Source organism: Saccopteryx leptura, chromosome 1, assembly GCF_036850995.1.
Source record: "Saccopteryx leptura isolate mSacLep1 chromosome 1, mSacLep1_pri_phased_curated, whole genome shotgun sequence".
Lineage (NCBI taxonomy): Eukaryota > Metazoa > Chordata > Mammalia > Chiroptera > Emballonuridae > Saccopteryx > Saccopteryx leptura.
The window spans coordinates 377,887,754-377,900,585 of NC_089503.1; the positions used below are offsets into that span (position 1 = coordinate 377,887,754).

At 49.0% G+C, this 12,832-nt stretch overlaps 1 protein-coding gene across 12 annotated transcripts in view; it reads left to right on the plus strand.

Moving 5' to 3' along the window:
• Positions 1-10,460, plus strand: part of TRERF1 (transcriptional regulating factor 1) — a 223,564-nt gene extending 213,104 nt beyond the window's left edge. For 7 of the 12 annotated variants that reach the window (XM_066359412.1, XM_066359413.1, XM_066359411.1 and 4 more), the window contains 3 exons: positions 1,345-1,548; positions 4,567-4,814; positions 8,341-10,460. In XM_066359412.1, the coding sequence (XP_066215509.1) occupies positions 1,345-1,548; positions 4,567-4,814; positions 8,341-8,665 (777 nt within the window). In that variant the 3' untranslated portion in view covers positions 8,666-10,460. The remainder of the gene's footprint in view (positions 1-1,344; positions 1,549-4,566; positions 4,815-8,340) is intronic. The other 5 variants (XM_066359414.1, XM_066359416.1, XM_066359422.1 and 2 more) reach the window with 3 other exon arrangements.
• The last annotated feature ends 2,372 nt before the right edge of the window (positions 10,461-12,832 follow it).

Here is a 12,832-nt window from a genome sequence, read left to right on the forward strand (position 1 = left end):
CATGCAGTTGAGAAAGGAGACTTGACTCTGGACAGTAAACACACCATGTAGTATACAGACAATGTATCACAGAGTCTATACTGGAAACCTGTATAATTTAATTAACCAACGTTAACCTGATCCATTTAATATAAAAAGAGTAAAGATGAAACTTAATGTAGAAAACTGTGCCCGTGGCAGAGACACATGCCCAGGTCAGTTGGGGAGACCTTTCGTTCTCTAGTTTGTTTACAGACTATTTAGTGACAGGGCAGTGAAAGCACTTTGTAAACTGTAAAGTGCTATAGAAGTAGAAGCTGAAATGAGGCTAATGGAACACAGAACCCCCTCTCCCTGGTCCCCAGTCCTTTTTGGGCCTGGAGGAGCCGGCATCCCTCAGCCCCCGAAGAGGACAGAGAGCAGAATGAGGTCGTTGGTTAAACAAGAGGGAGAATGAGGGCCTCCCACCCTCCCCCCCCCCGCCCCACCCCCTCTGAGTACCCACTCCAAGCTGCTCGGTCCACTCGCTGTCTTGTTAACTGAGGAAGGCGCGATGTCCTGCTTAATTCCGCACCTGGTTGCTATTCTGGAGTAGAGGGAGGGGGCACCCTAGCAGAGAGGGTAATTATTCATAGGCAACACTTTTCTTGTTCTTTTCCATAGAATGCCTCTGGAAGGCATTTCTACATGCCCATCATCAGAGACCCGGATTAAAAAAGTACCACACAATAAATAGAAGGGAATATCCCTTTCCGTTGTCTATCCTTTCCGAAGTCATTGTGGTTCACTGTTGATTCTCTTTTCCGACAAGACCATAGCAGGAGCTCATCAGGACACGCTGTGTCACGAGCTTTCCACAGGTCGCTCAGCATCTCGGAAGTGGGTCACAAGGCCTGTAACACAAATCCAAATAGGTCTTTAGTCTCTCCAAAGGGTTCCACCATATTGTTATTGCTCAGAAACCCTCCTCGTGGCTCTGAGGACACAGAGAGACACAAGGAGGGCATCCTGCCCGGGTTTCAGTCCATTTCCAGGTCTGCTGGTCTTGAACAAAGGAGAGAAACTCTACATACAGAAACCACTCCTCCTTGCCTTGAAGTACTTTTACATAAGTAGTGAGGGGAACAGTGTGGGGCAGGGGGACTTCCTCAACCTCCAAATTCCAAGCATCAGGCGACCAACCTTTTAAAGAGACCGTGGTCCGCACGCCCACCCTGGGTGTTGTCAGCTGTCCCTTACACAGAAAGTAAGCAGCACAGCCCCGCATCAGCCCCTCTCCCCCTCCCGGCCTGTGGGTTCTGTGCATCACTAAAAAATGCCATTTGGGGACTTTCTCCCCTTTTGTTTTTATTGCCCTAACACTAGACGAGTGAAGAAGAAGAAGAGTTGGAGGAGGAGGAGGAGGACCAGGAAGAAGATAGGAAATCCACACGAGAAGAGGAGAGCGAAGTGCCCCGGTCCCCGGAGCCGCAGCCAGGCCCTGTGCTGGCTCCCGCGGAGGGGCCGGCCCTGCAGGCCCTCGGCCAGCCCTCAGGCGCCTTCATCTGTGAGATGCCCAACTGCGGGGCTGTAAGTGTCTGCGTCCTCCGTCCCGGGGGTCTGGGACTGGCCAGGGCCTGGCTTTAGGAGAGGATGCATTTTAGAAAGAGAGCACTTCCTCCAGTGGACGTTGGGCAGAGGGAATCCCACGCTGCCGTGGTTTTTATCCCCTTTACGCATTCGGCAGCTATTTCTGGAGTATGTATTCTGTGTTAAGCACCGAGCTACATGCTCCGAGGAAACGAAACAGGGCCCTGCCCCGAGGAAGCGTGAGATTCGAGGTGCTTCAGTGCCCGGGACTCTGCAGGAGCCTTGGCCTCCAGAACTCATATTCTCCGTTTCTTGGGGCCTCCTGAGTCCTCTGGGCTGGGTCACACCGGGTCATGCCCTGTTGCATTTCATTGCACGGGAAGAGCATAGACGGTTGTCCTCATGCAACATAATTGTAAAGACTTGGCTAACGTTTATCTTCGTGTTCCTTGGGGGAGACAAAACAGATTTACTAAGCAAACTCATCATGTAAAGAGACTAAAAAGGAGTCTGTATAATGACTTAACCTAGGACCTTTTCAAGTATATTAGAAACACCATCTAGCTACAATAAAACCAGTCCACCGGCCCTGGCCGGTTGGCTCAGCGGTAGAGCGTCGGCCTGGCGTGCGGGGGGACCCGGGTTCGATTCCCGCCGGGTTCGATTCCCAGCCAGGGCACATAGGAGAAGCGCCCATTTGCTTCTCCACCGCCCCCCTCCTTCCTCTCTGTCTCTCTCTTCCCCTCCCGCAGCCGAGGCTCCATTGGAGCAGAGATGGCCCGGGCGCTGGGGATGGCTCCTTGGCCTCTGCCCCAGGCGCTAGAGTGGCTCTGGTCTCGGCAGAGCGACGCCCCCTGGTGGGCAGAGCGTCGCCCGTGGTGGGCGTGCCGGGTGGATACCGGTCGGGCGCATGCGGGAGTCTGTCTGACTGTCTCTCCCCGTTTCCAGCTTCAGAAAAATACAAAAAAAAAAAAACAACAAAAAAAAACAGTCCACCATTTGATTATTCTTCGTGCTAAAGGAAGGCCTTACAGCCTGACCTGTGGTGGCGCAGTGGATAAAGTGTCAACCTAGAAACGCTGAGGTTGCCGGTTCAAAACCCTGGGCTTGCCTGGTCAAGGCACATATGGGAGTTGATGCTTCCTGCTCCTCCCCCCTTCTCTCTCTCTCTCTCTCTCTCTCTCTCTCTCTCCTCTCTATAATGAATAAATAAAATCTTTAAATAAATAAATAAAGGAAGGCCTTACAGAATTTGTATTGGCCTGGTCTAAGGCTCCCTGTGTGTTTCAAAGGATATTTCTTAAAAGACGTTTACTTGGGCTTGTCGGTCTGAATTATCAGGTTTTTCCCAAAGCAGGCTTCATGGAGCCAGGCACACCTGTACACACAGGTCCTGAGGATGTTACTAGGAAAATGAGAATGTCACTTCTTTCCCAAGAAGCCCTGTTTTCCTCAAGTTAGTGCTTATCTTTGCTTGTCCGCCACGTGGAATAATTCTGGTTTCCAGAGTGTACCGAGTGCTGCTTATTGGTTCTGTCACTTAGATGAAGAAGGCCACAGTCTTTAAAATATTTAGATCCTAAAGCAGAAATTCACTTGGTTTACATTTAAGAAAAAATGAAAATGTTCACACACACATTTTCCATTCGCGTTGAAGAGAACGTAGGAAATTGCTAGCTTGTTTCTGTCTGGTGTTTAATGAATGACCTGGACGCCTCGCTTCGTCATTGCCATTTTGTATAGAGCGCTTCCATCCAGGAATGATTAAGATGTGCCTTTAAGGTACAGTAGTTCCGTGTAAATTTGTTTAGAAATTGGATGCTTCCTCCATTCAGAGTTTTGACGTAAATTCTTTACCGAGTTAGACATCATCTTTTACGTTTCCCAATCAGAAGGACTCCGCAAGACAGAGATGCCTTTTAACGACTTTTAAAAATCCCTGGGGAAAAAGTGTTAGTTGTAATCCTTGCTTTACCGTGGAGGGTTTGGGTTACAAAGTCAGCAATAGACTTTTTTCCCCTTGTAGGACCACAGACAGAGCTCGTGACTTTCACACAGAGCAGCCATCCACAGCTGGAAGCTTGGGGGGCACTCCCGTCAGCTGACTTCGAATTCAGGGGTGTGGCTTCTATCCCTTTATAGCAGCTGTTCACAACTGACCATGATTTCGTTCCCCCTGAACGTCTAGCAGTGTCCAAAGACATTTGTGCCACAGCCGGGGAGGTGCTGCTGCACCTGGGGGGCAGAAGCCAGGGTGCTAAACATCCCACACAGCACAGCTCCCAACAGTTACCCAGCCCAGAGGGCAGCAGTGCCGAGCTTGGAAACCCTGCTTCCTGGCGAGCTTCAAAAAGTCGTCCTGGCTCTTCCCCTTTTTATGGCCCTCTGGTGAAACGGGGGGGTCCGAACCAGTGCTGCAGTCCTGGGCTGCTGTTCGGGTTGGGACATTACGTCTAGACTGTGTCAGGGGAGCCCGTCGGTGTCTTTCAGGCTGTGTGTCTTAGGGCTCCGGGCTTCCTGGGCAGAGCTGAGCAGACGGGCTCCACTCTGGGTGCTGTCTCCGTTTCCACCAGAGCACCTCTGCCTCCTCCTTGAGGAAGACCCGATTTGGTTTTGTCTTTCTTAAGTGAAGAAAGGAATGGGAAAAAGAAAAGAAAAAGAGGGGGAGGTAGTTACTGGCTTAAAAAAAGTGTGAAAGGTGGTCGAACCCCCTCGTTTAGCAGATGGCGGCGGGGGGAAATAAGGTGGATAGATGGGGGGGTCCCCATGGTCTCCCCATTAGACAGGCACTGGATCTAGCCCCCCAGTCTCCTGACTTCTAGACGGCAGCTTTGCCCTTCACCCACCCTCCCGCCCCTTGTCTTCCCGTGATGAGCGGTGGGGTTTGCAGCAGCTTAGCGTCTGTGGTGGTGGTGTACATAAAGTTGGCTTATGTAGAATGTTCCCTGTCATTAAACACTGTTTCGAGTATCCCGTGTTTTACCAGTAAGTAACTAACAACCCTAATTTCCTTTTCAGGACTGTAGATGTCATGTCACTCCCTTTCTTCCCCAGGTGTTCAGCTCCCGACAGGCACTGAACGGCCACGCCCGCATCCACGGTGGCACCAACCAGGTGACCAAAGCCCGGGGTGCTGTCCCCTCTGGGAAGCAGAAGCCTGGCAGTGCCCAGAGCGGGTACTGCTCAGTGAAGAGCTCGCCCGCTCATAGCACCACCAGCGGCGAGACAGACCCCACCACCATCTTCCCCTGCAAGGAGTGTGGCAAGTAGGTGGCCTTGGACCAGGGACTGAATCTCAGTTTGTGATAGACAGTTTTTCTGTAGGGAGCCTGGCCAAGATGGTCTGAGGTTTCTTCCGCTAGAAAAAGAACCCAGACTCTCTCCATTCTCCCGGAGACAATCCATGGGTCTGCATAGTGCCTCAGGGTGGGTGGACATTGTCCCTGACTCAGAATGTGCTCATTCTGTTGTCTTAAAGCCCAGTGAGGATGGATGTCTTCAGAGAGCAAACCTCTAGTGACAAAACTTGACTCTTTTTCCAAAAATGGTGGTGGGACTCTGACTCTTTCTTCTGCCAGTCAGACCCAAACCATATTCACTAGTGTTGCTCCCTTTGCATCCCTCTTAAGTTTGAGAATGGCTCTAAGACACCTAATCAGGAACTCTGTAACAGAGATGGCTGTCATCCCATTGCTGCTCATTCCTGTGCCCACCCAGGGCAGACATCACTTATCAATTGCTGCACGTTTGCTACCACATTAAGACAAGGCTTTAAATCTTTCCCATTGTAATGCTTCAAGCTAGCCCAACCAGTTGATCAGGGTTGACTCATGAGATAGAACCTAGTTGGTATCCCTGCCCTTTTAAGTATAATTTAAAACAAAAGCTTAGAGGGGGAAACTGACCCTGGGTAGTAATAATAACAGCTAACATTTACCGAGCACTTACTTAGTTATATACTTTATGTGCCTAAGCTTATTTAATCCTTACCCAGACACTCCATGTGATAGCGATCCTGTTTTTATCCTTGTTTTACAAATGAGCAGTGAAAATTAGGAGAAAAGACTAGCCCCAGGTCACACCACCATTAAGAGTAGAGCTGAGACTTGAACCCAGCTTTGTGCGAATACAGAGCCCCAGTTCCTGCCCACCGCTCCATCCTCCATCCTGGCGGTCTGCACCGTTTACTTATTTACTTTAGAGAGAAAATACCACTGATGGTGAGATGCACGTGGCTCCCTCCCACAGCATCCGGACAAAATGCCGGTCCACTTCTCAATGCATCTGCCTGACGTGGAGGGGTATGACAGGTCCTGGGTGACATCCTTGAGGACCCTTTCCGAGTTTCTCTCCCCACATTCTCCAGTGCCTCAGATGTGAAGAGAGGCCAACCAGCTAGCTGCTGAATCTATCAGGCAAACATCCCCCGTTGTATGAATGAGGCCAACTGGGATCTTTACATATAATATACATTCTTGTGGAATGTTCCAGGCAACTTAATAGCAGCTGCCACTTACCAGGTGCTCAGTATCTGCCTGGCACTCATTTTAAGGATTTTTACATGTACTGATTAATCTTCGCAATAGCCCTACAAAGTAGGTACTTTTAGTAGCTTCTTTTTGACAAGCAGAGACACTGAGGCACAGAAAGGTTGAGCTGCTTGTTCACAGTGCAGAGCTGAGAGGGGACTGACACCATGCAGGCTGGCCCAGGGCCGGCTCTGAGCGCCTGAGGAGAGCTGACTCAGTTCCATGGCCCCCCCAGACCGAACGGAACTAGTGGCTTTGTCCCTCTGTGACACGCAGAGATGAGGGAGGTAGAGTTAGGCATGATGTCAGCTTCATGTCAGCCTATTATCATGGAAGAAATGACCCCTGCATTGATCGTTAGGTTTATTCAATTGAAATAACGATACCTCCTCAGACTCCTGTTACTTCCTATCTGCTTGCTTTGGGGGGAGGGGGATGGGGAGGGGTCTGGCCAGTTTCCTCTGACGGGAGCCAGCCTTCCCTGTCCTAGGTTCCCACCGCTAACCTCCTCACTCCACAAGGTGGAGACAAAGGGCATTTGAACAACAATAGTTCGAGCTTTCTGGCTCCTTCAGTGATACCCATTAAATGTTTTCTTCTCTTGTTTTTATTGCTACTAGGGACCTTTTTCTGTCAACTCCAGTTAAGATTTATAATGGAAAATAGAAATATTTTCTGTGGTTTTCCCAACTAGGCGTAAAATTAGGCAAATATTTACAGAATGCCCCCACTAGCTGCTGAAATTTACTTTTCAATACGTCCGATTGCAACTCATCAACTCTAACTCTGGTCTTTGGTTGTTATTTGTTTTTGTTTTTCCTTTGTGAGCAAAGGAATGAGTATAGAGTATTTACACCACCCCTCTCCCTAAGCAGGCGGTCTCAGTCGAGGCAAACATTTTCTAGGAAAGGTCCCGATAGAGTATTTTCATGTGCAGGCCAGGCGCAGTTGTGTTGCAGTAAAACTTTACTTACAAAAACAGGCGATGGCCCGCTGACCGTGGCTTGCAGACCTCCCGTGCAGGCTTCTCAGCCTCGGCACCGATGTTTGGTTCTGCTCATGGCTTGTCTGGGGACGAGGGACAGCCCTCTGTGTTGCAGGGCACTTAACAGCATCCCTGTCTTCGACCCACTAGAGGCCACAAGTACTACCCCCGTAGTTGTGACTATCATAAATGCCCCCAGACATTACCAGATGTTGAGTATCTGCCCCCAGCTGATAAGCACTATTTTTTTTTTCTGAAGTGAGAAGTGGGGAGGCAGACAGACTCCCGCATGCGCCCGACTGGGATCCACCCGGCATGCCCACCAGGGGGTGATGCTCTGCCCATCTGGGGTGTTGTTCTGTTGCAACCAGAGCCATCCTAGCGCCTGAGGCAGAGGCCATGAAGCCATCCTCAGCACCCAGGCCAACTTTGCTCCAATGGAGCCTTGGCTACAGGAGGGGAAGAGAGAGACAGAGAGGAAGGAGAGGGAGAGGGGTGGAGAAGTAGATGGGCGCTTCTCCTGTGTGCCCTGGCCGGGAATTGAACCCAAGACTCCTGCACGCCAGGCCGACGCTCTACCACTGAGCCAACCGGCCAGGGCCACCAAGCACTATTTTATTCTAAAGCAAACAGTAGAAAATGGTGATAATAGGGTGGCCAACAAGAAAGGGCTTCAGGGGAAAGAGAAAGGTGACTGCAGCTCAGAAGTCAGGTGCAATAAAGACAGAAGAGGGTTCATTGCATTTGGCCCCACAGTGTTCCTGGCGACCTTGAGAATAGCACATGGGCTGAAGTGGAGGGGACAGGAGTCCAGTTGGAGGGGGTGGAGGAAAGAGGGACTGTACCAAGTGTGTGCAGATCCTAAAGAATTCTGCCTGTGGAGAGACAGGGACGGAGGCCGGGGGGAAGGAGGGCCTCTTTCACGATGGGAACTATCAGAGCTCGGCAGTGTGATGTGGAGATTCTCAGGGTGGTCGAAAAGGCTTGGTTAGTGACGGAGAGAAAGGGCCTGTGCCCCAGACACGGATGGACAGGGAGACCATTGCCACAGGAAGGGAAGGAGGCCCGCCACACCATAAACGCATTTCTGTCCCCACCTCTTTTCTTGTAATACTCAGAGAAGACAGAGGAGAGGTGACAGGTCACCAGGGGAGGAGGTCCTCGATGCTCAGGAGCCATGGACTTGGTCACAGCAGCCCAAACACGAGGTCAGACAACGTGTGCCCTGTTCTCAGATCCCTTCCTAAATTTCACATTTTCCTCTCTCTTTGTCCTTAGAGTCTTCTTCAAAATCAAAAGCCGGAATGCACACATGAAAACGCACAGGCAGCAGGAGGAGCAGCAGAGGCAGAAGGCCCAGAAGGCGGCGTTTGCGGCAGAAATGGCGGCCACAATCGAGAGGACTACGGGGCCGGCGGGGGCGCCGGGGCTGCTGCCCCTGGACCAGCTGAGCCTCATCAAGCCCATCAAGGACGTGGACATCCTCGACGACGACGTCGTCCAGCAGCTGGGCGGCGTCATGGAGGAGGCCGAGGTCGTGGACGCCGACCTCCTCTTAGATGATCAAGACTCAGTGTTGCTCCAGGGTGACACGGAGCTCTAAAGGCTTGTGTGTCACTCAGAGACAGCAGACACTCACGGCCTCCGCCGTCGTTAGTCAGGAAACCCGGACTGCCTGCCTGTTTTGGAACCGTTTTAAACTACCTGTTTAAAAAGTGGTCATTTTATTCAGGTTTAGAAGAAGAAAAAAATTCCAGTTTCTTTTCCTTTTATTTAAAAAAATTTTTGTTTTGTTTTTATGGGAGGTTGGGGGGAATAAATAATTGGCACAACTCCATTTAAGAGGTGTTTCATCTGGGCTGCATCCCTGTGAACTCATTCCTGGCGGGGAGTGAACCTGACGCTCCTGTTCTCTTGCTCTCAGATGTCAGCCGTCCCGACTGCCTCTTATCCCCAAGCTTGCGGTGCGCGTGCGCGTCTGTGTGTGTCTGTGAGGCAGGCTCTCCTCTCCTTGCTGGGGCTTTGGGCCGTCCTTTCCCACCAGGAGTTATTTTGGTTCAGTTCTGACCTCATTCTGGAGTGCGCAGTGAACTTGGTGTCTTTGCCAGGAGGAGGCTCTGCCGGCGGGGAGCATTCCAGAGAGCGAAGTGAGCCCTCACACGCCACGCTTCCCTCGCACACGTCATCTGAAGAGCTGGCCAAATGGGAGAGTGAGCTTCCTCCCTGCCTTGCTGTCATTTGGCCCATTTCTAGGAACATGAGGACTGGATCGTTTCAGGCCGGGACTCCCTGGCAGTGTTACTGCAGACCTGGTTCACAGAGCGAGCGCGGCGTCCTCCTCCGCGCTCACCGGGGCTGGCTGGCTCGTCGTGGGTTGTTGGCAGAGCTGTGTTTCAGCCAGAGCCCACTGGAGGCCCACCTGGAAGAAAGTAACCCCAACTACTAAGTTGTCAGGGCTGTTTTTAGGGAGGGTGGTTGAGAGGCCCACGTTGAAGTTCCTGGAATGCCAAGAAGTGTTCTTTTGTCCAAAAACTAGATTGGAAGAGCCCGTTCTATTTTGCAACACCGTTCATGGTCGGTGAAGTTCTGAGACGACCCTGTGCCATTTGGAAGTACTGTGAACCTTCACTCGGTTGGGATCTTTCTGTAACTCATCCGTGCCGGACTGAAGCTGACCTTTACGCTAACCGTGAAGAAAAGGGTTTTCTAAGAAATTTGATAGCACACACAAGGGAAATAGCATTAAAGGCTAATGAAAATGGTTTCGGATACCACTTTATTCAATGCTTGCATTCAAACAGTGAATGTGTTCGTTAAAGTCATTTACCAAAGCACTTCTAGAATCCTCCAAGCGACAGAACTCTGCCTCCTCCTGTCCCTGTAATCAGGGTTGCTATTATACTTGAAGGTAATAAACCTGTAATCCTTCAAAAAGCTCGTTTAGCAAAGGCTTTTAGCATCTGCCTGACGTATCCCACTGTTAGGGCAAAGGAATCCACGCCTTCAGCCTGGGACACGGCCCCAGCACAGGGGACTGCTCTGGGGCGAGCACCCTGCTTCCCCAGAGAAGGGGCTTTTAAGTCCTGCCCACCCAGGTAGGCTGGCTTCTCCAGCTCCTGTAGGTGTGACAGTCGTGCCACTCGCTGGCACATCAATAGCTTGGCCATTAGAGAAAACGTCAGTGGAAGCATAAGGATAGGACCCAAGCATCCTTGAAGTGTGTGCAGGAGCATTGAGCGCGGACTCGGGGCCTGCGGCAGCCCCGCACAAGGCCATGTTCTCTGAATCTCAGGAAAGCCAAGATAAATACAAAGGTTCTTTTCATTTCAATCATTTTGTTTTCAGAAAAGAGGTCTTGGAGGGTTCCTTCATCTTTCCTTTGCGGGGGGGGGGGGGGGCAGGGGGGGCGGTGTTTTATTCGCTGCCATTTCAGACAGGTTACTCTTATGTTTTGAGCTCAGACTCCGCCGTGTCAGCTTCGGGCGGAACTGCCTCAGGGCCGTCCCAGCTGTGATGCTGGCTGATGGCGTCCGTCCGTCCCAGCGACTGCGCCCCTCAGCTTGCGGATGTCTGAAAGGGATTCTGGAAAGGTTCTGCTATTGGGTATCTGGAAGCTTATCTATCCAAGGAGCCAACACCCAGAAAAAATGTTTATAAAGCAAATGTATTCGTCCTGTTTGGAGACTTGCCCAGCCGTTACGGTTTTAAACGTTAAAAATAAACTTGAGTTGCCAAGGCAAAAATACAGTGCACAATTTTGGTTTTTCCATGCAGTATAGCGCAAGCATTTTTGACTTGAAATAACCAAAGAACTCCTCCTTAACGAGACAGTTCAAATTCCCGAATTAGTATTTTTGACAGTATCGACTTAAAGAGTTGACTTCATAGTAAAATCCTGTACTTTTTTTTTTTTTCTGAAGTGATTCTGCCTGCATGTAAGTGTTGTGAACTAGCTCCCCTCACCCCCTCCCCACCCCAAAGAACTTCTCTTCCTGAAAAGTCAATGTCTTCAACACGGTTACTGTTTACTATCAGATGGTTTTTCATTAGTGAATTTAGATCTCTTTGAGAAAGCTTGTATATAAAAAGTTAACAGATATATTTTATGGAAAAACCCATCTTATTTTCAAATATATTTAACTGCTGTTATATTTTATTAGAGGAAGGTTGTAAATATTTTCTAGGAGTTCTATTGTAAAGAAAAGTATTTTTGAAAAAATTAATGTAATAAAAGCAAAAACATTTTTAACTGGTGGTTGTGATTGCTTCCTGTTCTGGCTTCGTTCTGTTCTGTTCTCAGCAGATGACTTGCACGCCTTCCCATTTCAGGGTGTAATTTATTCAGCTTTGCACTATAAGTTGACATCATAATATCTAGTGTGCTTAACTGTATTTTCCCCGGAATGCAGGTCCCCGCGGTCCATATCAAGAGCACTATGTATAGCATATTCAAAATTTTTCTTTTGTAATGTGTGTATTTTTAATAAGGATTTTATGTAATACTTTGGCAAAAAAAAAAAAAAAAAAGAGGACAGTATTTTCTAGTGAATTTTATAATACATTTTGCTAAAACTGTTTCTTCCTAGGTCAGTTTTTGTTAAAGTGAACCAGAAGTCTTATTTTACCAGGGTTTAAAAAAAAAAAAAGTTTGAAGCTTGAAAGCAAAGTTATATTTAAACATCATATGTAACAAATAAAGATGTTTTATAGACTTGTGCTAAAAAGGTGCGTTCCTTAAAAACAAACATCTGGGGCAGTCTAGGTTGGTCCTTCCCACCCCCACCCCCTACCCTTGAGTGATAAATATTTTTTAAAATGATCACAATTTTTTTTTTCCGAAAGGCAAGCCAGGAGAACTTGATTTAAAAGGTTCCAGTCATTAGCCTCAGAAATTGATGACAGTTCCTATAGAGAGGCATTCTTCAAATAGAGATGTAACCACACAGATGCTGTCCTATTTATTTGTGAAAATCTGACTCAATATTGCATCAGCTGCTCTGGAAATAAAATGTTACCTTTTTGAGTTACATTTGGCTTAAACATTCCTTATTTCTAGCACTGAAATGACTTCTCAACACTGGGTAAATGCTTGTCTGTTAGTTGGTTTCTCTATACCAGTTTAGAGGTCTGCTGGTCAGATTTAATGCCCATTCAAGTGCCCCCTCCCCATGCTGCAGGCAGAGTTGGTGGTCCCTGACCATAGTAGTCCAACTGCGTTTAGGGGGCTCACATTCACACCGGTATCTCACAGTCTGCATGCATGGCTAATTTGGATTTCCAAATTCTAAAGAGGGGATTTCCTTTTTAATGGTCAACCACCAATTTCAAGAGAAATCGGAAATCCTGGATTTTATGCAGAATTTGCTATAACTTTGATCTTCCAGGTTCTTTTGTTGTCCTTTCATTTTAGCTGTCAGAGGAAAGGCAGTCCTGTGTGGAATGACGCAGCTATTCCCCTCGAAGCGCTGTACATTTCGCCGGTGTTGCCAACTCAGATTCTGCTTCCAGGGGCTCAGGTGTCCGGTCTGAAGGCTTCTACTGTTACTCATTCAGTACTCGTGAGCCCTTGTACCAGGTGCTGTTCCACACTGTATTTATGCATGGAGGAGTTGAGTGGATAAAACTGGGTATGACATCATTCCTTCCTGCCAAGGAATTTAATACTTGGAGCATACGGGACCCTGGGAGCTGATCCAGTTCCACCAGTGGAAGAGCCAAGGCCATGCGTTACTAATATTGTGAACTGCCTCACCATTACCCACTCGTACAC